Consider the following 22976-nt stretch of genomic DNA (forward strand, 5'->3'; position numbering starts at 1 on the left):
GCAATAGCCACAATACATTCAAGTATGTGTATTTATGTATATATGCATATGCCTGCTTATGTATAAGTGAAATGGCAGCAATGACACAAGAGATGGAAGGAGGAATTAGGAATATTTTGTTATTATAAGGCTCTTGCTATGCCTGTGAAGTAGTCTAGGGTTATTTAAAAGTGGATTTGGATTACTTGTAAATGTATATTGCAAATTCTAGGCAACCACTAACAAAAGAGCAAAGAGAGAAGAGTAAATGATATTATTTAGAATGTTCAATTAAACCATAAAAGGAGGGCAGCCCAGGTGGCTCAGCGGTTTAGCACCGCCTTTAGCCCAGGGGGCTTGATCCTGGAAACCTGGGATCGCGTCCCATGTTGGGCTCCCTGCATGGAGCCTGCTTCTCCCTCTGCCTGTGTCTCTGCCTCTCTCTCTCTCTCTCTCTGTCTCTCTTTCATGAATAAATAAATAGAGTCTTTTTTTTTTAAATTATTTATTTATTTATTTATGATAGTCACAGAGAGATAGAGAGAGAGGCAGAGACACAGGCAGAGGGAGAAGCAGGCTCCATGCACCGGGAGTCCGACATGGGATTCGATCCCGGGTCTCCAGAATCGCGCCCTGGGCCAAAGGCAGGCGCCCAACCGCTGCGCCACCCAGGGATCCCAATAAATAAAGTCAAAAAAAATAAAAGGAGGAAAAAGTGGAAGAAAAAAATAGGAATAAAGAATAATGGCAACAAATAAAAACCGGTACAAATATGGTATGTATTAGCACACATATATCAATAGTTATTTTAAATATCAATGGTCTAAATACACTATTTTTTTAAAAGATCTTATCTATTCGTTTGAAAGAGAGAGCACAGGGGGAGCTGCAGGCAGAGGGAGAGGGAAAAGCAGACCCCCCACTGAATAGGGAGCCTGATGTGGGGCTCAATCCCAGGACCCTGAGATCATGACGTGAACTGAAGACTTAACTAACTGAGCCATCCAGGTGTTCCTAAATACACTATTTAAAAGACAGATTGTCGAAGTGGATTAAAAAATAAGACTCAACTATAGGTTGTCTACAAGCAACCAACTTTGAATATAAAGACACATATAGATAAATGGGCAGAGAAAGAAAAAGCATCCTAACACTAATTAAAAGAAAGCAGGAATAACTATATTAACCTCAGAGCAGACCCAGAGCACGAAATTTATCAGGGATAAAGAGGGGCATTACATAATGGTAAAGAGGCCAATTATCCAACAGAATATAAAAATTCTTGGGGTGCCTGGCTGTCTCAGTAGAACTCAACATCACTATCAATCATATTGAATATAGTTGACATCTATTAGCTGCTTCACACAACAACAGCAGAATATATATTCTTCTTAAGTTTACATGGAAAATTCACCAAGATAGACTCCATTCTGAGCTATAAAACACACCTTCACAAATTTAAAAGAATAGAAATTAAAGGGAAAACTGGGAGCCTTTCCCCTTGGGTCAAGAACAAGACAACCGTGTCCATTCTCATCACTTTTATTGAACATAGTACTTGAAGTTCTAGTTACAGCCATCAGACAACAGAAAGAAGTAAAAGGCATCCACATCATTAAGGAAGAAGTAAAACAGTCACTATTTGCAGATGGCATGATACTATATATATAGAAAACCCAAAAGACTCCACCATAAGAATACTAGAACTGATAAATGAATTCAGTAAAATTGCAAGATAGAAAATCAACGTATAGAAATCTGTTGCATTTCTATATACCAAAATGTAGGAGAAAGAGAAATTAAGAAAACAACCCATTTACAATTGCACCAAAAATAATAAGATACCTAGGAATAAGCCTAACCAAAAGGGTAAAAGGCCTGTACTCTAAAAACTATAAAACACTGATGAAAGAAATTGCCAAAGCAATCTTGAAAAAGAAAAGCAAAGCTGGAGGCATCACAATTCCAGACTTCAAGTTATATTACAAAGCAGTAGTAATCAAAACAGCATGGTACTGGCACAAAAATAGACACACAGATCGATGGAACAGAATAGCAAACCCAGAAATAAACGCACAACCATATGGTCAATTCATCTTTGACAAAGCAGGAAAGGATATCCAATGAGGAAAGGGCAATTTCTTCAAGAGTGTTGGGAAAACTGGACAACTACATGCAAAAGAAAGCAGTAAGACCATTTTTAACCCTATACATGAAAATAAACACAAAATGGATTAAAGACTTAAATGTGAGGCTTGAAACCATAAAAATCCCAGAAAAGAACACAGGTAATAACCACTTTGACTTCTGCCATAGCACCTTTTTTATAGATATGTGTCCTGAGGCAAGAGAAACACAAGCAAAAATAAATTATTGGGACTATTTCAAAATAAAAAGCTTCTGCACATCAGAAGAAATAATTAAAAAAAACTAAAAGATGACCTACTGAATGGGAGAAGATGACATCTGATAAAAGGTCACAAAGAACTTCTACAACTCAATAACCCCCCCAAAATAATCCAATTAAAAATGGGTAGAAGTTATGAACAGACATTTCTCCATAGAAAACATGGCCAGCAGACACATAAAGAGATGCTTAACATCACTCATCATCAGGAAAATGCAAATCAAAAGTACAATGTGCTATCACCTCACACCTGTCAGAATGGCTAAAACTGACAACATAAGAAACAACAGGTGTTGGTAAGGATGTGTAGAAAAAGGAATGCTTGTGCACTGTTGGTGGGAATGCAAACTGGTGCAGCTACTGTAGAAGATAAGATGGAGGTTTCACAAAAAGTTAAAAAAATAGAACCACTTTACAATTCAGTGATTGCACTACTTAGTATTTACCCAAAGAATACAAAAATACCAATTTAAAGTGATACATGCACCATATATTTATAGCAGCATTATCTACAATAGCCAAATTATGGAAACAGCCGAAGGGCAATCAGTTGATGAATCTATAAAGAAGACATGAATATATATATGAATATTATTCAGCCATAAAAAATAATGTAATCTTGCCATTTGCAACAACATGGATGGAGCTAGAGAGTATAATGGTAAGCCAAATAAATCAGAGAAAGACAAATATGATGTCAATCATATGTGGAATTTAAGAAACAAATGAGCAAAGGGAAAAAGAGACAAACCAAGAAATAGACTTTTAAAAATTAATTTATTCGAGAGAGTGTGCATGTGCATGTGAGGGGGGCAGGGAGGAGCAGAGAGAGTGGATCTTAAGCAGACTGCATGCTCAGTGGAGCTCCATCTCACAACCCTGAGATCATGATCTGAGCCCAAACCAAGAGCCTGAGCCAACTGAGCCCCCCAGGTGCCTGAACAGATTCTTATAGAGCACAAACTGATGGTTACCAGAGGGCAAGTGGGGTGGTGTCGTTAAGTTTAATAGGTGATGGGGGAAGCCCAGGTGGCTCAGTGGTTTAGTGCTGCCTTTGGCCCAGGACGTGCTAAACCACTGAGACACCCAGGGGTCCCCAGGGCCTACTCCTAAAACCAAAGCTTATTCCCACTCCAGGGAGCTATCAGAAATCTCAGCCATGGAAGACTATTGGCACCTAGCTGATAACTAGATGCCATCTAAATGCAGCAGAATTTGACAAACTCAAGAAGGGATTTTTTTTTTAAGATTTTATTTATTCATTCATGAGAGATACAGGGAGAGGCAGAGACACAGACAGAGGGAGAAGCAGGCTCCATGCAGGGAGCCCGACGTGGGACTCCATCCCAGGTCTCCAGGATCACACCCTGGGCCAAAGGCAGGTGTCAAACCACTGAGCCACCCAGGGATCTCTCAAGAAGGGATGTTTAATAATACACAGACTTATAGTAAAACAGTCTGCAAATATTTATTGGGCACCTGTTGTGTATGAGACACTGTTCAAGGACTTGAAAGTATATACCAGTGAATAAAGTCCCTGTTTTAATAGTGCTTACATTTTAATAGAGGGAATTCACAATAGACAAATTATATGTTAGCTGATAAGTGCTGGAGTGAAAAATAGAGTAGGGAAGAAAAAGGGATGCTATTTTCTAAAAGAGGGTGAAGGAAGGCTTTACTGATGTCTTAGAATGTTTGGGCTGCTGTAACAAAATACCAGAGACTTGTAGATTACAAACAAAATTTTTTTTTTTACAGTTTTATAGCCTAAAAGTCCAAGATGGGTGATTATATGAATGCCATCTTCCAGGTCCCAGACTTCTTGTATTTTCACATAGTGGAATGGGCTAATGAGCTCTCTGAGATCAATTTCCTAAGAATACTATTCCCATTCATGAGGGCTCCTTCCTCATGATCTATTTTCAAAGGCCCTACCTCCTAATACCATCACCGTGGGTGTTAAGATGTCAACATATGGATTTTGGAAGGACACATTCAGACTATACTAACGGAAAAGGTGATTCTTCAGCAGAGGCTTGGAAGACTGTGTGTGGACATGTGCAGAAGGAGCATTCGAGGTGGAGGGACAGCTTATATAAAATTACTGAAAATGGGAGTATGCTTTGTGAATTTTAGAAGCAGCAAGGAAGCCATTGGTCTGGAGTGAAATAAGGCAAGACCAGAAGAGTTGTGAGAAGTTTTTTTTTTTTTTTTAAAGATTTTATTTATTTGTGAGAGACACAGAGAGAAAGAGGCAGGGAGAAGCAGGCTTCCTGCAAGGAGCCCGATGTGGGACTCGATCCCAGATCCCAGGATCATGCCCTGAGCTGAAGGCAGATGCTCAACCAGTGAGCCACCCAGGCGTCCCTAGTTGTGAGAAGTTAAAGAGACATAAGTGTGGGAGGAAAACACAGGTCCTCGCTGTTTTAAGTGTGGCATGGGAATCTACTGGAGAGTTTTTAGCAGAGGTGGGACATTTTATTTCTGTGTTAAAGGATCACTGTGTTGTGTTGAGAATAATCCATGGGTGGAGAGAGTGCAGAGAGACAAACTGGATCGCCTTTACAATCTAGAAAAGATTTAGTGGTAATTCGCCTGAGAGGGACAGTGATGGGGCAGCCTGGGTGGCTCCGTGGTTAGCGCCGCCTTCAGCCCAGGGCCTGATCCTGGAGACCCGGGATCGAGTCCCACGTCGGGCTCCCTGCATGGAGCCTGCTTCTCCCTCTGCCTGTGTCTCTGCCTCTCTCTCTCTCTCTCTCTGTGTGTGTCTCTCATGAATAAATAAAATCTTAAAAAAAAAAAAGAGTGAGTGCTGCTAGTGTATAACAGGAGAAAATGAATGGGCATGGCTGTGTTGCAACAAACTTTATTACAACACTACAACTTGACTTTTACCTTTTCTCCAAATGTCACTAAATATTACTCTTTAATACTAATTGTTAAATACACACCGAGCAAAAACAGTCTGCAAAACCTAGAATGTTTACTCCGGCTGTTTAGTCTTTCAAGCTTGTATAGATGAAACAAGACGGGACATTAGTTGGTAATGGTCGGAGACGGGCGAGGATATGTGGGGTTTATTGCACTAGTTTACCTTTGTATATATATGGTTGGCATCTCTCAAAATAACAAAAGTTTGATAGATGTTTAGGGGTGTTAAAGCTGGTTGTGCGTCTTCCCATCCCGTTTCGACAAACGTCGCCTGAAAGTCGTGTAAATCTGGTAAATGCAGCCTTTGCTTTTTTTCTTTTCCTGAAAAGGCAAAAACCGTTTCAAGCCTTTAGGGTTGTCAAAGGAATCCCTTTGGATTGGGCATTTGGCGGCCGCGAGAGTGGGAGGCACAAACGCGATGGGGGAAAGGGGCTTTGGTTTTTTTTGTTTTCACATTCATATATGTGTATATATATATATATATATATTCACTCCCAAGACCAACCCCCTTTTTACAAGGAATCAAGACAAAATCCCCGTTAGTTATCACTCCAGGATTCCCCGCCCTCAGATGAGTCCCGGAAATGACGCCGTCAGCCCAGCGCTACCTCCGTCCGTCCCCAGTAGCGGCGGGGCAGGAACGTCAGCACGTCGGTCCTCCCGCGGGGCCCGCACGGGGACGACCCGCCGGAACGCCCCAGCCGGCGCCAGTCCCCGAAGCTTCGGGAGTCCGGGAGACTGCGACTGCGCAGGAATGCCGGGGCGGGACTTGAAGTGACCCCGCCCCCTCCCAGACCGCGCGACCAATGAGCAGCTCCTGCCCCGGGGCCGAGTAAATCCCCAGAGGCCGGAGTGATTAGCCGAGACCTGCCCCGCCCGCCCTTGGCTTCTCCGGGCTCTCGCTCCCCGCCTCGCGCCGCCGCCGCCCCGCCTCCCTCTCTCTGCCGCCCGCCTCCCCTCCAGCGAGGTGACACGGGGCTTCGGCTGGGGAAGGGGGCGAGGGCAGTCAGTCAGACGGCGGCCTGGCGGCGTCGGCGCGGCCCCCAGCCTGAGCGCGGTGAGGGGTGCGGGTCGCAGGGGCGAAGGGGGCCGCGTGGCGGCCGCGGGAGGGCCCTGAGCGCGCGGCGGGGGGCGCGCCGTGGCGTCTGGGGGCGGCCGTGAGGGCGGCGAGCGCGACCCGGGTGTGCCCCAGGGCGGTCGGCCGGGCTCGGAGGATGCCGAGCTCGCGTCGCCCCATTTCCAGAGCTTCTCTTGGCAGCTTGGCACAAACCTTAAGGATTTTGCCTCTGTTTGGGTTTGTGTGGGCTGCGAGGAGGACATTTAAAGATCCCCTGAAAACACTTGGAGGCTCTCTCGGGGGTGCTTGCCCCGCGCGGGAGGGTGCGTCCCCGGCGCTCGGTCCTGGCTGGGGAGGCGGGGAGGCCAGGTGGGCCGGTCCACTTTCGCTCTCCGAGTCTCGTTAAAATAAACAAACCAGGAATTCCTCGCCCTTCTCCCCACGCCCTGCCCTGCCCCACTCAGCGACACACATTCCCAAGTTTTTAAGAAGCTGACTTAGAAAATCCTAAGGGCGGGGCGGGGGGTGTCCTTTGTCTTGAAAATACAGCACTAGTACGTGCGGGTTTCTTTATAAGAAATATGAGTGGTCTCAAAAAAAAAAAAAAAAGAAATATGAGTGGAAAAAAGAAAAAAAATATGAGTGGCCCTGGGGCGAATTTGTGGTCCCGAGTAGTCCTCTTTCAGGGTCCGCCCTAGAGGATTCTGACTGTATTGATTGGTGTGAGGTAGTGTTGGCTGCGACGCCTGCGTGAGGCACTGCGCTCTGGAAAATCAATCCCCATAAAAGCGTAGCCGGTTGTTTGCAGGAAGTGAAGTAGATAAATCTATAGTTCTGATAAATCTACAATTATTATTTTTTCAAGACGGCCTCTGTTCCTACCAAACCTTTGCGTATTTTTTTTTTTTCTCTTTCACAGATTTGATTAATCCTCTCCCCCACCCAACCACCTACCACCGATGAGGAGAAGTTGGAGTGACTTGGTTGAACTGAATTTTATTCACCAGAAGACAGTCCCGTTTGTTTCACTTCTTTTCGTTTTCCCTGCTGCTTTGGGCTTTACTGTAACGGCAGAAAAACTTGGAAAATAAAATGAACATGCTGTGGTCTTGAACATAAATTTTTTTTTTTCCTTGAGGAAAAAATTAAAGTGCCAGAGTGAAAGCCAGAATGGCATCCAGAGAGAGGCTCTTTGAACTTTGGATGCTTTATTGTACAAAGGTAATTGTTTTCCTTTTTATTTCTAAGTTTGAAATACTTTGTTATAAGATTTTGTGACCGGCCTTATTTTATTTACCGGATAGTAGCAGATTTTTATTCATAGTAATGACCCGAAATTTAGAAACATGGACTTTTCGGTCTTCCACTTTTCCTGGGTTTGAACACAGCACAATACTGACACACTTTTAAAACATGTAGGTATGGTTTTATTTGATAATTTTCTGAAGGGATCCCCAAATTATATCCCCCAGAGTTAATGACCTTAGGAGAAAAATAAAATACTTCTTTTCCTGCTTTTCTTTTTCCCCCACAAATAGGGGTAGAATAGGGATATTTTTATGAGAGGAGCCTTAACATTTTTTGTATAATCTCTTAATTGGCTTAAAAAAGATTATTGATTATGTAAAAATGTTACTGATTTGAGGTGGTTATAAACTTATTGTGATGATAGCACTTGATGAATATTGGATCGTTTGATCCTCACAATAGTCCTGTGAGATGGGTATTGTAATTATCCCCTTTTACTGACCAGAAAATTGATGCAGAAGTTAAAGGGGCTATTGAGAAGTAGAACCACCTGAGTTGTTAAATCCATGCTTTTATCCATAATGACTCCTTAATTTTTATTTTATACAAGAGAATTTTTTGTCTTTGAATTTTTACATGTTAGCTTTGATTTTAGGTTATTGGAAGAGAAGGATACTATTTGAAAACATGTTTTTCAAGAAAAGAGCTACATTAACCACTTGAAAGATACTGGCAAGGGTCAGGAAACATCTCTAATTTACTACTTGAGTTTCTTTAGCTCTGTGGTGAAGTTCTCAAGTCTCAGCTTTTATTTCTGCATTATCCCTTCAGGCTCCTTTTTTATTCAGCTTTTTAAAAAACAAGTTACTCTTTAACAAGTGATCTCAGTTATCTCTAATACTAAATTTTAGAGGTCACAGTGGAATTTTCTTTGACTTCCTGGTTTGGTATTTCTTAGTTACTGAAGGACATTTACTTTGAAATGTTTGATAGTGGATTTTTAAAATAGCTTTTTAGTCTTGTGTAATTTAATGCCAGAAATGTCTTTTTAAAAATAGACCATTCTTCTAATAAAAAAGGAATCTAATTCAGCACTTTTGAAAATAGTCACTAACATACATGTCAGCCAGAAATTAAAATGCATTTTAGTATGAATGTTGATTGTTTAAAAATGATTTATTTAAAAATTCATTAAGCTTAGGAGGTTTTACATTTTCAGGATGACAAAAGATAAATGGGGTTACATCTTAATTCTGCTTTGTAGGTAGAGCTCTTGTTTTGTCCTTGTGCTTATTGAAAAGATAGTATAAGGGCACTTGGCTGGGTCAGTTGGTAGAGCATGCAACTCGTGATCATGGGCTTGTGAGTTTGAGCTCCACATTGGGTGTAGGGGTTACTTAAAAATCTTTAAAAAGAAAAGATAATATAGTTTGTTGGCATACCCAGAATTTTATTCTTGATGACCTTTATTATAAATATGAATCCTTACTCTTTTATAAAGATGTTTAAGTAAATAACGAAGACTCTTCACGGTCAAATTTTAAAGCCTAATTTTGGACAGGAAGATAAACCCCTCCTTTTAAAATTTTTTGGATAGGGCAGCCCTGGTGGCTCAGCAGTTTAGCAGCACCTTCAGTCCAGGGCATGATCCTGGAGACCCGGGATTGAGTCCCATGTCAGGCTTCCTGCATGGAGCCTGCTTCTCCCTCTCCCTGTGTCTCTGCCTCTCTCTCTCTCTGTGTCTCTCATGAATAAATAAATAAAATATTTTTAAAAAAAAAAGGTTTTTTGTATAAATCCCATTTTTATGTTTAAGATTTAAATCAGTTGTGCACTTAAGATTTAAAATTTTTTGACTATTTTCAAAAATTGTTATTAAAATAATGATTTATGTTTCATCAGTTCATGGGTAAGCTTGTAAGCTAGATAATGTGTAAGCTAGACAATTCAAGTAGTTTCCAAATATACATCATATATTTAACACTTCTGCTCCCCGTGAGAATGATTACCAGATAGCCAGTTGTTCTTTACACTGTCCAGCCTTATTGCTCTCATTTTAGCATATTGCTTTCAAACCACCTGCCTCTTTCACCTGACTTTTTAGACCTTTACTTAACACCTTTAATGAGTCTTCAGACTACTTCAAGACTGCACAGATCTTCTTTTAACTTAGCTCCAATTTAGACCTTTTGTGGGCTTGTAACTGTGAAGTTAGTTTTGGCTTTGCTCCTGTTTTATTTTGTGACCTTGAGCAAGATTTACCTCTTTGGCGCTCACATTTTTTCATTTGGTCTGTGTGTATAGGGAGAATGCTTGTTTTAATTCACCATTAACATTTTCATTTGTTTTGACTTCGGAGGGACATGCATTTATTTTGTCCTTATACTTCTGGATTGTCATATAGATTTTTTTAGCTCATTGTCTTTGTTAAGTTTTTCCTTATGAAAAATTTCAAGTAGGCATAGAGAAGATAATACAGGGAACTCTTTTGTATCTGTCACTCTGCTTCAGTAACTATCAATTCATATCATCTATAATCCTCCATTACCCATGAAATATTTTAAAGCAAATCCAGACATCATCTTATCTAATAAGTATTTAAAAGTATATCTATGAAACTTCTTAAAAACCTGATAATCAAAATATAATTCTTCAAGCCATCAAATATCTGGTCAGTGCTCAAACTTTTCTGATAGTATAAATATTCTTATTTTCCTGCTGTTTGACTCAATATTTAAACAAAGTATACACATATTTTGTTGAAAATTTCTGTTAAATCTTTTAATCTATAGGTTCTCCCCCACAATACTTTTTACTCCTTCTGATTATTTGTTGAAGAAACCAGGTTTTGATATTAGAGTTTTCCTCATTCTGGGTTTTGCTGATTTCATTACTTGATTTTAATTGTTTTTGTCTCCTGGTGTCTGCAAACTGGCAGATCTAGAGACTTGGTTAATTCATGTTCTGTTTGGTGGGGGAAGCCTAGAATAAGTGTTTCCACTATCAGTGAGTTTTACTTATGTGTATTGTTTATTTCATTAGGAGTTTGCAAAACTGTGATGTTCCAATTCTATTATTTCTTTATTAGCAGAATGTATATAGAGAAGTGTCCCTATATCTATTGTTTGAGAGTCTTTAAAAGGAAGGCAGGCAGGATAAATATTTGATTCTTTCTCTTTGTTTTTAGAATGATGACTTGAGTTACTAGCATCCTCCCAAGGTGATCAGTTATTTTTCTTAAGTATCAAGTACATCTTTAATGATTAAAATTTAAATATTGTCTACCATTTTGCTGCCCTTGTTGGTCTGCTATCCATACCAAACTTTGTTTACATACCTGATTAAAGATGACTTTGAAGATTTTTGAAAGTCTGCTTCAGAATGGTAAGGTTAGGACATTCTCCATATTTGCCACAGTGCTAACTGGCAGAGGCATTCCACAGTGTATTAGCCATAGATCAATATTAAGGTATTATCCTAGTGTTTCTACGTAATGTGATGTTTTAAAAGTTGCCATTGATAACTATAAAAGTTTAGTAGGTCTTTAGGGCAATATCAGAAATAATCCTTGGGTAATACTGTTTAGGCAAAAGAGAAGAGAATATATAAATATGTTTTCTTTTAGCCTAGGTTCAGTTGTAAGCCTAAATGCTAGTGTTTAAAGTCTTTCATGTACAATTTAAAAAGTTTACTGGTATCAGTTTTTAGCAGATGGCGTCCTACATATTAAACTTGATATTTGAAAAGAATTTGGGTAAAAGACTTGGCAGTTGTTTTAACCAAACTTTTCAGGTCTAATTTTTCACTTTTTTCTTCTAGGAATAGAGTTTAATTGCATTGTTAGAAACATGCATCTTCCTAGTAGGTTATTTGTTAACATCATGTTATTATCACATGATATAGACAGTATGATTTCTGAAAACCTAGCATTCCTGCTTTCTATAGATAATTTCACTAGATTGATTATGTAGTCTGATCTTTTCTCCAAACGGCCATACCCACCCAGGGTCAAAGATTTCATTAACAGTGCATTTCATATAGCTCTTATAAGTTAAACATTAATTTGAACAGGTTTAATCATGTATCTGGATTTTAGTATAGTTAACTATTTCTTGTCTGAGCATATTTTTCTTAGTATTAAAGGCAAATTGATTTGCTTTTGGATATCTAAAGATTTTAGTTCATATTATCCGTAGTAGGCACCACATTATCCTTTGACATTTTTTTACATAGTGTACTTAACGGTAAGAGAGACAGAACAGTTTTTGTCTGTTATACAACCTTTTGGAATTTATCTATTGCAAATAACAAGACATATGTATCATAAGTCCCTCTCTTAAGTCCCCTTGGATAGGCATTAGGATATATTTCTGTTTAACATTTAGCCTTTTGAGAGTGCTATAGTTGATCACTAGAATATGCAGAAAAGAAACGGGACCTCTCAAATTCTTAGATAAGATTAAGTTATTTTTGTTCTGTGTAGTGGAAAGTATCAAATGCAGGAAATCACTAAAAAGATACAAGGTGACTCAAAAGCATCATGACATTTGAAATATAGCAGTGAACAAAAAAAAATGAAATACAGCAATGTGGGTTGAAATTTATGGTTCATTTTTGTCATTTGCTTTTTAAAAAAATTATTCATTGTACACTAAAGAATTTTGTGAAGCTACAGAATGAGAGCCAACATTTAGTCCCAGTTTTGCTTCTGAGCTTAAAGAAGGACCTGAAAACAGGTCACATAATTTCTTCATGTTAACAATTTTCTCATCTGTGAAATGGGAAAAAAGTGATTATTTTTGCATCTCTCAAAGTTGTGTAGAAAAGATGAATTGATTGTGTTTACATGTACTGTAAGGGTGAGAAATATAAAATGTAATCTTTATTAGTAGTTTTAAAATTCATATATGAGCTCAGGAGTGTAGCATTACTTCCATTTTGCCTTTATTTAATATAATAGAGAACAATATTCTCACCTTTTTATCTAGTGATGAAGCAGAGCTCATCAATGGCTTAATTTTTAATCTTTTTATTTTTCTATCAGTCATAGTGTTTAGTTACTCTAATAATGATACGGGATATTTTTTTCCTCCTCTAAACCAAGTTTGTTTTGGATCTTGGTGATGCTCCATTTCCTGCTGTTGCCCTTTGTCCTGCTAAATCTGGAATATGACTGAAATAGATAGTTTTGCAATGAGCTCAGAGTAAACTTCCTTTTCAGAATAAAAGTTTTGCTTCATAAAGAAAATAGAATTTAGAGTTGTTTTATTCAGATAAAAAGGCAAGTACCTCTTTTTATATGTAGATTCGGGAAAAAATGGAATGAACATGAACTCTTCCAATGAGAGAATTATAATTTTAAGTGAAGCTTTTAAGATTCCTCAATATGTATATTCCTCCTCAATATACATTAGCCTTTATAATTAACCTACATTTAATAAGTCTCTGGTATGTGCAAAGTGTAAAATGGCTCTTAATTTTCTGTGGCTTAATAATGACTTTGTATATAAGGAAAGTAATGTTTGACTTGAAGCAAAACAAAAAAAATTGCTAGCAGTTCAGTAGCAGTGGTTACCTGTTTGTTTTACGAAGTTAGATGTGAAAACAAGAAATAAGTATCTTATATCAATAGACATGAAAGTAGCCCTTAGGAAAGGAATATTACCTTTTTGATTTGATTTGAGGAGCTTATGTACCACTCTAAAAAGGGGTTAAGATGCATGAATTCTTATCTTTTGAATAACAAAATTTGAACTTCCTGGTAGAAAGTAGAATTGATAGCATTTGAATATGTAGATAGGGGTGTGAGTAAAAAATAAGTCTAAAATAATTCTCAGGTTTTTTTATTGGCAGATTCAGGTTTTATTGGCAATTACTGAAGAGTTACATGAAAGTAAGAAGAGAAGATCTTAGGGAGTCCTGGAGAACATCATCATTTAGGAGGAAGATAGAAGAGTTTGTAAGGAGTTTGAATGGGGGGACAACCAGGAGTGAGTAGTTGTCTCAAGTAGAGGGCTTATTTATTTATTTATTTTTAATTAATTTTTAAAAAGATTTTATTTATTTATTCATGAGAGACACAGAGAGAGAGAGAGAGAGAGGCAGAGACACAGGCAGAGACACAGGCAGAGGGAGAAGAGGATCCATGTAGGGAGCCCGACCAGGGACTCCATCCCGACCCGGGACTCCACCCAGGATCAGGCCCTGGGCTGAGGCAGTGCTAAACTGCTGAGCCACCCAGGCTGCCCAATGGCTTTTTTAAAGAGAATAGTCAGTACCGTCAAATTCAGTATAGCAATAAAGAAAAGCACTATGAAGCATATGTTGGATTTGATAATTAAGAGATTATTGGTGGGGTGCCTGGGTGGCACAGTTGGACATTTGGTTTTGGCTCAGGTACTGATCTCAGGGTTGTGAGATCGAGCTCCATGTGGGTTTCTGTGCAAATAAGTGAGGGGTCTGCTGCTCTTCCTTGTCCCATGCCGCTAAACCAACCCCTGCCATGGGCACACTCTCTAGTAAATAAATATTTTAAAAAGAGATTATTGGTGGCCCTACCAAAGTAATAATAATACAGGAAAAAAAATGTTAAAAGTACAAATCTGGGCAGCCCAGGTGGCTCAGCGGTTTGGCACTACTGCCTTCAGCCCAGGGCCTGGTCCTGGAGACCCTGGATTGAGTCCCACATCAGGCTCCCTGTGTGGAACCTGCTTCTCCCTCTGCCTGTGTTTCTGTCTGTCTGTCTCTGTCTGTGTGTGTCTCTCATGAATAAACAAAATAAAAAAAAAAGGACAAATCCCTACTTTAATTTTTTAAATTAAATTTAGCAGGGTTAAAATTACTACCAAACTGCTGTTCTTAAAGTTTGAATATGTTTACTTTTGATTTTTGTAACTTCTCTGGCCAAGGAACCTTTATTTTTTATTTATTTATTTTATTTATTTATTTTTAAAATTTATTTATGATAGAGAGAGAGAGAGAGAGAGAGAGGGGCAGAGACACAGGCAGAGGGAGAAGCAGGCTCCATGCACCGGGAGCCCGACGTGGGATTCGATCCCGGGTCTCCAGGATCGTGCCCTGGGCCAAAGGCAGGCGCCAAACCGCTGCGCCACCCAGGGATCCCAAGGAACCTTTATTGACCTCTATACCATACTGCTCTAGAACGTCTGAAAATTCAAGATTCCATCTGTAATTTGAAAAATGCAGCTCTGTGGGGCACCTGGGTAGATCAGTGGTTGAGTGTCTATCTTTGGCTCGGGTTCGGATCCTGTGATCCTGGGATTGAATCCTGTATTGGGCTCCTGTGGGGAGCCTGCTTCTCCCTTTGCCTGTTTCTCTGCCTCTCCCTGTGTCTTTCATGAATGAATAAATAAAATCTTTTTAAAAAAGAAAAATACAGCTCCACAAATTGAACAGTCACTGATGATCATTGATAGTGCAAATGTGACCACAGAAATTGAGTACTAGTTTTAAGGTAGTCAACTTTGATATACTTAAATTAATTTGAAAATTAATACAAATGAGAGTACAAACTATACATTTTTATATGAAACTTATGGACCCAGAAATATTTCTAATAACTCCCAGGGATCTTAGACATGTTTCAGAAACACTAGCCTTGATCAGTATCTGACATACCGCTGCTACTTTGTCTTTTTTACAGCTTCTTTTCCCTATTGCAAAATTACTTGGCAAATTTACTATGAGGGGGTGAAATTTGGGGCCAAGAATCCAGTCTAACACAGTCTGATTTTTTTGGTTACAATTATTCATATCTCTCCCATATACAAAATCTACTTCATGTCCATTTTAATAACACTAGAAGTCTTATCCAATCATCATACCAATTAAAACCCAAGATCTTATTATATGTATCAGGTCCAATTGTGATTTTTATTGGTATAGAGACCTGTGACCTCAGAAGACATGGTTGATATCTGGCCCCCACAGCCCCAATATATTGTAATGAAACTAAAATAGGAATGCCACAATAAAGACTCTTGGAAAAAGAGAGAATGGGAAGCATAGAGGAGGCTTTGGTCCATCACAATTCTGAATACTGGGCAAATGTCACCTCGTCCCTCTACTTTCAAAGAAGGAATGTTCCATGATTTGATTCTGGTTCTGTGCCTTGGGAGTAGTTGCACAGGCTACTGTTCTCTCTTGCTGCTAGAGGTTCTTTTTCTCTAAATGTTCTTTTGGTACATCTGACGAAGGCACTGGAGACTATGTACATTCTTATGACCAAACCATTCATCTGGCTTCCTGCATATAGAAAGTCCCCTATAGAAAATGAGAGTTCACTAATTCTTTTGCCTTCACTTGTTTTCTCTTGTCTAACTATATTGTCAAATAACTCCAACATGGTATTCTGTAGTATTTGAAATAAAAGGCAAACTTGTCTTCAATTTAGGGGGAAAAAGGCTGGGGTTTTCCATTAGGTTAGCTTTAGACTTTGGGACTGAGACATGTATTATGTATAACCCTCTGAATTCATAGATCAAATTTGTGATAGGTAAATGATAGATGCTTTACTTTATTCATTTTTTTTTTTTAGGCATACCGCTAACATTTCTAATTCAGGTTTGCTATTATTACAATATATTATAAAACTACTTAGAATAGTTCTATGTGTGTACTTGTTAAGATGTGGCTAATTAGACTATTCCTAAGTTCTAGAAAAATAAAGACTTGTATGAAAAAAATCACAGCTTGTTTTAATCATTGGTAGATAGTGGCTGTCATTTTAAATATTCTCTTTTATTAAAATCATTATGAATTGTAAATAGATACATTGGGAATCAGGTGCTATACTTAATTCTCAGTGGTCCTTCATTTTAAATGATGTAAAATAAAATGCATATAGATCAACATTTAGTGACTTGTAGTATATGAATTTAAGTGTTTGGACTACCTGACTTTTTCTGTTTATACTCAGAAGCCTTAACAAAAACTTTTAATTTATTTTGTGAAAATGGAATTTATTTTTTCTGACAATTTTTTTTCTGGTCATTCAGAATTTTTTAAGATGTGGGTAACTATGTGAAATGACTGGAATCTACCATAAATATAAATGATCTCCTTTGATGATGTCAGAATTCAGACAAGTGTTAGTTAGCCCCGATTTCCTCATTTTTTTCCTCAGCTTTTACTAAAAAGAATAGAATTCACCTTGTAATGTGCCACTTCTTTTTCAATAGGGAAAATAGGGAGCCCTACTCTTAAATATATTTATATATATATATATATTTATACTATCCTTTAAAACTTTTTTTTTTCTTTTTTTTTTGAGAGAACAAGCATGTGTGAGCACCAGCGATGGAGGTGAGGGGGAGAGGCAAAGGGAGAGGAAGAGAGAATATTTTATTTTATTTTATTTTATTTTATTTTATTTTATTTTATTTTATTTTATTTTTTTATTTATGATAGTCACACACAGAGAGAGAGAGAGAGAGGCAGAGGGAGAAGCAGGCTCCATGCACCGGGAGCCCGACGTGGGATTCGATCCTGGGTCCGACGTGGGATTCGATCCTGGGTCTCCAGGATCGCGCCCTGGGCCAAAGGCAGGCGCCAAACCGCTGCGCCACCCAGGGATCCCAGGAAGAGAGAATCTTAAGCAGACTCCACACCTGGCACCAAGGCCCATGTGGGGCTCAATCTCACCATCCTAATACTGTGACCTGAGCTTAAATCGAAAGTCAGACACTTAACTGGTTGAGCCACCCAGGTGCTCCTGGACTATATTGTCTTTTAAAATACTGAAAGTAACTTGTTCTTACTTACATCTAAGGAATATCAACATTTTCTTTTATGTCTTGTGACAAAAGATTCAAACTCCTGGAATTATCTACTCACATTGAACCAAAGCATTAACTGATCCATGCATTTCTCAAAAAAGTCATTCAAGCATTTCACAATTTGCCTCTGTAAAAAAATGTAGTGTTGTTTGATACATTTAACTGCTACATAATCTTTCCTGACATTAAACATTTGTTTGAATAGGTCTCCTAAGTGGCTCAGTCTGTTAAGCATCTGCCTTCGGCTCAGATCATGATCCCAGGGTCCTGAGATCAAGTTCTGTATCAGGCTCCCTACTCTGCCAGGAGCTTTTCCCTCTGCCTGTCACTCCCCGTACTTTGCTCAAGTGCTTGTGCTCACTCGCTTGCTCTTTCTTGAGTGCGTGCTCTGTGTAAAATAAGGAAAAAAAATAAAAAAAAAGAAAGCATTTGAATATTAGGAAAGATAAGTACTATTTTATGGTATTATGAAGTGAATTTATACTTTTTTATTGAGTAATTTTGACTCAGGATTTTTGTCAAAATACAAAATTTAAATAAGTTCAAATATAAAATTTCAATTTTCTAGTGAATTAACTTCATTTTAGGGATAAAAATGCATAAATTTTCTAATTTAGATTTATGGTCTAAGAAAAGTTCTGATTTATGTCAGCATTAAAATTTTTTAAATTTGGGGCCGCCCGGGTGGCTCAGCGGTTTAGCGCCGTCTTCAGCCCAGGGCCTGATCCTGGAGACCCGGGATCGAGTCCCATGTCGGGCTCCCTGCATGGAGCCTGCTTCTCCCTGTGCCTCTCAATCTGTCTCTGTGTCTCTTATAAATAAATAAATAAATAAATAAATAAATAAATAAATAAATAAATAAATAAATAAAATCTTTAAAAAAATAAAAAAAATAAAATTTTTAAAATTTGAGATACAATTATAGAAAATATAAACATGCAGAAAGTAAAAATTTCATTTTTTCAGAGATTTTCAGTTTAAGTACTTTATGGATGTGATTAAAAAATCTATAAATTATGTTTATTACTATTAACATCATTAAGATATTAAATTTGAGAAACTTAAACCTAACATGACACTTCAATATTATTTTAAACTTTTAAGCTTCGGTTAAAAGGTATCAATGTTATATTTAGTTAATACATGCCTAGTAGTAGGCTTATCTTAAAAGAATTCACTGTAGGTGGGGGTGACTGGCTGGCTCAATCAGAGGAACATGCAGCTCTTGATCTTGGGGTCATGAGTTTGAGCCCCACGTTGGATGTAGAGATTACTAAAAAAAATAAACCTAAATAAAAGGAATTTGCTGTAGTTCAACTAGTTATTGGGTACCTGCTTGTATACACATGTTGCTTACTGTCACTTTATCCCTTGAATTGTGTATTTTCCTCTATTTAAAAATTTTTTAACATAAACTTCATTTTTTAGAGCAGTTTTAGATTCATAGCAAAATTGAATAGAAAGTACAGAGTTCCTTTGTATTTCCTGTTCCTACATATGCACAGCCTTCCTTGCTGTCAGCATCCCATATCACAGTGGTACATTTGATCACCTGATTTCCCAGAAACACCTGCTCCAGAAATTTCTTTACCTGTCCACCATGTGTGAAATTCCAAGGTGAATGCAACATTAATGGAATAAGTCATGTTATACCTAACATTTAAATGTTCCATGTGTTAGCGTTTTCAAATCCTGCCAGGTTTAACTGAATCAACTATGTTGATCAAATCTGGAACTTAGTTATTTGAATGACTTTTTTTTTTTTAATGAATATCTAAAGTAAAATTTGAAATCATTTCTGTAGGAATTGGTGTATTCTAAGCCTATTTTTTACATAAACCTCTATTTGAACATTCTTCATTTATGTTAAAATGACTTCCAAACCTTTAAAGATGTGACAGGTTTTCTTTCATCAAAATTTTGTATCTTTTATCTATTTAATTGACTAACTTGGGATCCCTGGGTGGCGCAGTGGTTTGGCGCTTGCCTTTGTCCCGGGGCGCGATCCTGGAGACCCGGATCGAGTCCCACATTGGGCTCCCGGTGCATGGAGCCTGTTTCTCCCTCTGCCTGTGTCTCTGCCTCTCTCTCTGTCTCTCTGTGACTATCCTAAATAAAAATTAAAAAAAAAAAATTTTAATTGACTAACTTCATCTGTGGGCATGCTTTTCCAACTAGAGTCAGTTTCCCACTTAGATTGTAGGCTTAGATGTGAGACTTTAGGGAAGATGAATGAACTCATCAGAGATTGATTAAAGAGACAGCATTTCATCAAGGTTTTAAAGAATGGATAGTAGTTTGATAGCCACAGAATATGTTCCAGACACATATAAATCCTGACCAAAAGTATGAAAGAAAAGTGACCTTACTATAGACTTTTCTTTCTTTTCCAAGGGTTGTTGGACCAACCTTTCTGAAAATCATTTACAATTCTGAATAAAATTTAAGAAATATTTTAATAACATTGAAAAGCTGGCAGGATGGTAAGGCTTTAAATCTTAGTGAAAGCAGGAACTTCAGTAGATGGAGAATGGAAGCCACTTTTCCTGGTGAACTTCTGCTTTTGTTTTTTCTTGTCTTTTGGATGGAAGGAAGAAGTCAAAGCTAAAGACTAATTAGAGTGAGAAGTCTAATAGGTTTTCCCTCGTGACCCCCAAAGGTGTACACCCTTGGGGTAAAGCTCAATTGAAAGCAAACCCACCTCACTCTTCCATCTTCAGTTGGGGGACTCTAGGGAAAAATGGTTTTGTTTTAAGCAGAGCTAAAAGAGAAAAGTCCCTGAGAAGATGTTACCACAAATTGATTCTTTTGTGGATTTGCAATCAAATCTACCTTCCTTCCAAAGTCCAAAAGCCCTAAGTCATGGAGACTAGTCTGGTGCTTGGTAAAAGCAAATGCAAATTCCTCTGGAAGAAGAAACTTCAATACAGATACCAAATATTTTTTCAAATTGCAGCTTAATAATTTAATTCGTGATTTGTGAATCAATCATAACAGGCTCTAATTGTCTTGGAATATCATATTTTCCAAGAGATTTGACAGATACTCTGGTCCTCATTTGCATTGATTGGCATATGGTAGTTAATTCTTTGCATGTATTTCAGTTTCCTCTATTTGAGGGTATCTCCCATTGTTCCCTTCATAAAGCACTTGCCTTGTCATGAAGCATAAAATTGTGATTATTTCTATGGTAACAAATAGTTGTATCATTAATGTCAAATTATACCCTACTGCTCTGTTTTCATACCTTTTTTGTTTTTTAAAATTTTTTTTTTTAATTTTTATTTATTTATGATAGTCACAGAGAGAGAGAGAGAGAGAGGCAGAGACACAGGCAGAGGGAGAAGCAGGCTCCATGCACCGGGAGCCTGACGTGGGATTCGATCCCAGGTCTCCAGGATCGCGCCCTGGGCCAAAGACAAGCGCCAAACCGCTGCGCCACCCAGGGATCCCTTCATACCTTTTTTGTATACACAACTTCATTCTGTTGCCTAATCATAGTAAATTTTTAACAGCAATTAAACTCAACATGTGGTACTAAACTGTGCATAAATCTAGAGAAAGAATATCAATATGAAACCTTTGTTACCAGGTTTGCAAAGCATTGACAAATAGGTCTTAACAGCAGCCTTTCTGAGAGCAATTAGAAGATGCATTTTGATTTCAAAGATACCAAAGTGTGGGATCCCTGGGTGGCTCAGTGGTTTAGCACCTGCCTTTGGCCCAGGGCATGGTCTTGGAGTCCTGGGATCGAGTCCCACATCGGGCTCCCTGCATGGAGACTGCTTCTCCCTCTGCCTGTGTCTCTGCCTCTCTCTTTCTCTCTTTATGTGTATCATGAATAAATAAATAAAATCTTAAAAAAAAAAAAACCACACAAACCAAAGTGTAAAAAAAAAAAATCTTGGAATCAGAGAAATGTGATATAAAAGTGAACTAGTAGTTTAAAAAAAAAACAGAATATCTAGAAATGGGGAATCCCAGTAATATTTAAAAACCAATGAATGTGACCGATACGGGTTTAGACAGCTGAAGAGAATTAGAGAATTGGAAGGGAGATTGTAATTCCTTTTTAGAATATAACTAGGAAGTCAAATGGAATATACAGAAAGAAGGTTAAGAGATGAAGGCTAATGTGAAATAACATGTTTAATTGGATTCTGAAAAGGAAGAGGAAAGGAAGAATGAAACAAACGTATTACTTGAAGAGATTAATGAAATGTTCCAGGATTAATGAAAGTCCACAGAATTTCAAGCAGAGTAAATAAAACTGATTTCATACCAAGATACATCATAGTGAAACTTCAAGTGGTTTTGCAGAGAACCAAAGAGAAAGAGAAAAATCTTAAAAGTTGCCAGAGAAAAAAAGATCTTCAAAGAGATGACAGAAGTAATAGCTGACTTTTTAGTAATAACGATGGAAGAAAAAGGGTGACATCTTTAAAGAAAAGACTTATGAATCTGTTATTTCCAACCAAATAAAATTTTTTCAAAGTAAAGTGAAATAAAGCCATGTTCAGAAAAACCGTTCAATTCAGCAGGAAAATATAACAATTTAAAATTTGTGTGTACCTCATAGTGTCAGAGCAAGCACAGAGAAATGAAAATATGACAATCATAAGGTTTTTTTTCTATTTGACTTGCCTTATTAGTTTTTTTAAAAAACAACACTTCAGTAACTGAAAGAATGCATAGACTAAACATGTCAGTGAAGATGCATAAGACTTAATAGAATTGACAAGCTTGATAATAAGGAATTTATGTAGAACACTATAACCAACATATATTCCTTTCGACCACGCAAACATTTCCAAAAATGATATGAGACCTTAGAGCAAATTTCAAATGATCGAAATAATAGAGTACGTTTAACAATGACAAATATGATATTTTGATCAATATCAGATTAAAAATGAATGTTTGAAGGTTGTGAAATACCCTTTTAAGTAAACCTTTGATTAAAGAACAGGTAATAAAAATTAGAGTTTTGAAGGGCACTTGTGTGGCTCATTTAAGCATCTGAGTCTGATTTTTGGTTCAGGTCATGATCTCATGGTTGTGAGATGGAGCCCAGCATCAGGCTCTGTACTTACTGGGTGTGGAGCCTGCTTAAAATTCTCTCTCCCTCTCCCCTGTCCTTCCACCACTTCTTTTAATAAATAAGTAAGTAAGTAAGTACCTGAATGATAAACATACAACATTTTATAACTTGATGGGAAGTGACTACACATGACTTAGGAATATTTGTGGCTTTAAATATGTTTTTTAAAAAAGACTAAAAATTTATGAACTAGATATTTGTAGTCATAAGCCTTTAAAATCCTCACATCCTGGTAGTCACACCCTTTTACGGTGGCCTCCTACGGTGTACCAGGATTCTTTTGTGACCATAGAATTTGGCAAAAGTATATCATTTCTGAAATGAGAAAAGACACCCTTGTTTTCATCTCAGTTACTCCTTTTTTCTTGGATCATTGACTTGGAGAAGCTAGCTGCTATGTTTTGAGCAGGTCTATGGAGAGATCATGTTATGAACGGAAGCCTTGCCAGCCACCAC

The 22976-nt window shown here is 37.9% G+C and overlaps 1 protein-coding gene across 6 annotated transcripts in view; it reads left to right on the top strand.

The window, feature by feature from the left end:
• Positions 1 to 5990: 5990 nt before the first annotated feature.
• Positions 5991 to 22976, top strand: part of NBEAL1 (neurobeachin like 1) — a 188017-nt gene continuing 171031 nt past the window's right edge. For 3 of the 6 annotated variants that reach the window (XM_041737495.1, XM_041737493.1, XM_041737496.1), the window contains exons 1-2: positions 5995 to 6374; positions 7294 to 7595. In XM_041737495.1, coding sequence (XP_041593429.1) covers positions 7545 to 7595 — 51 coding nt within the window. In that variant the 5' untranslated portion in view covers positions 5995 to 6374; positions 7294 to 7544. Of the gene's footprint in view, positions 6382 to 7293; positions 7596 to 22976 lie in introns of all 6 variants that reach the window. The other 3 variants (XM_041737494.1, XM_041737498.1, XM_041737497.1) reach the window with 3 other exon arrangements.

The sequence above is a fragment of the Vulpes lagopus genome, chromosome 22 (genome assembly GCF_018345385.1).
Source record: "Vulpes lagopus strain Blue_001 chromosome 22, ASM1834538v1, whole genome shotgun sequence".
NCBI lineage: Eukaryota > Metazoa > Chordata > Mammalia > Carnivora > Canidae > Vulpes > Vulpes lagopus.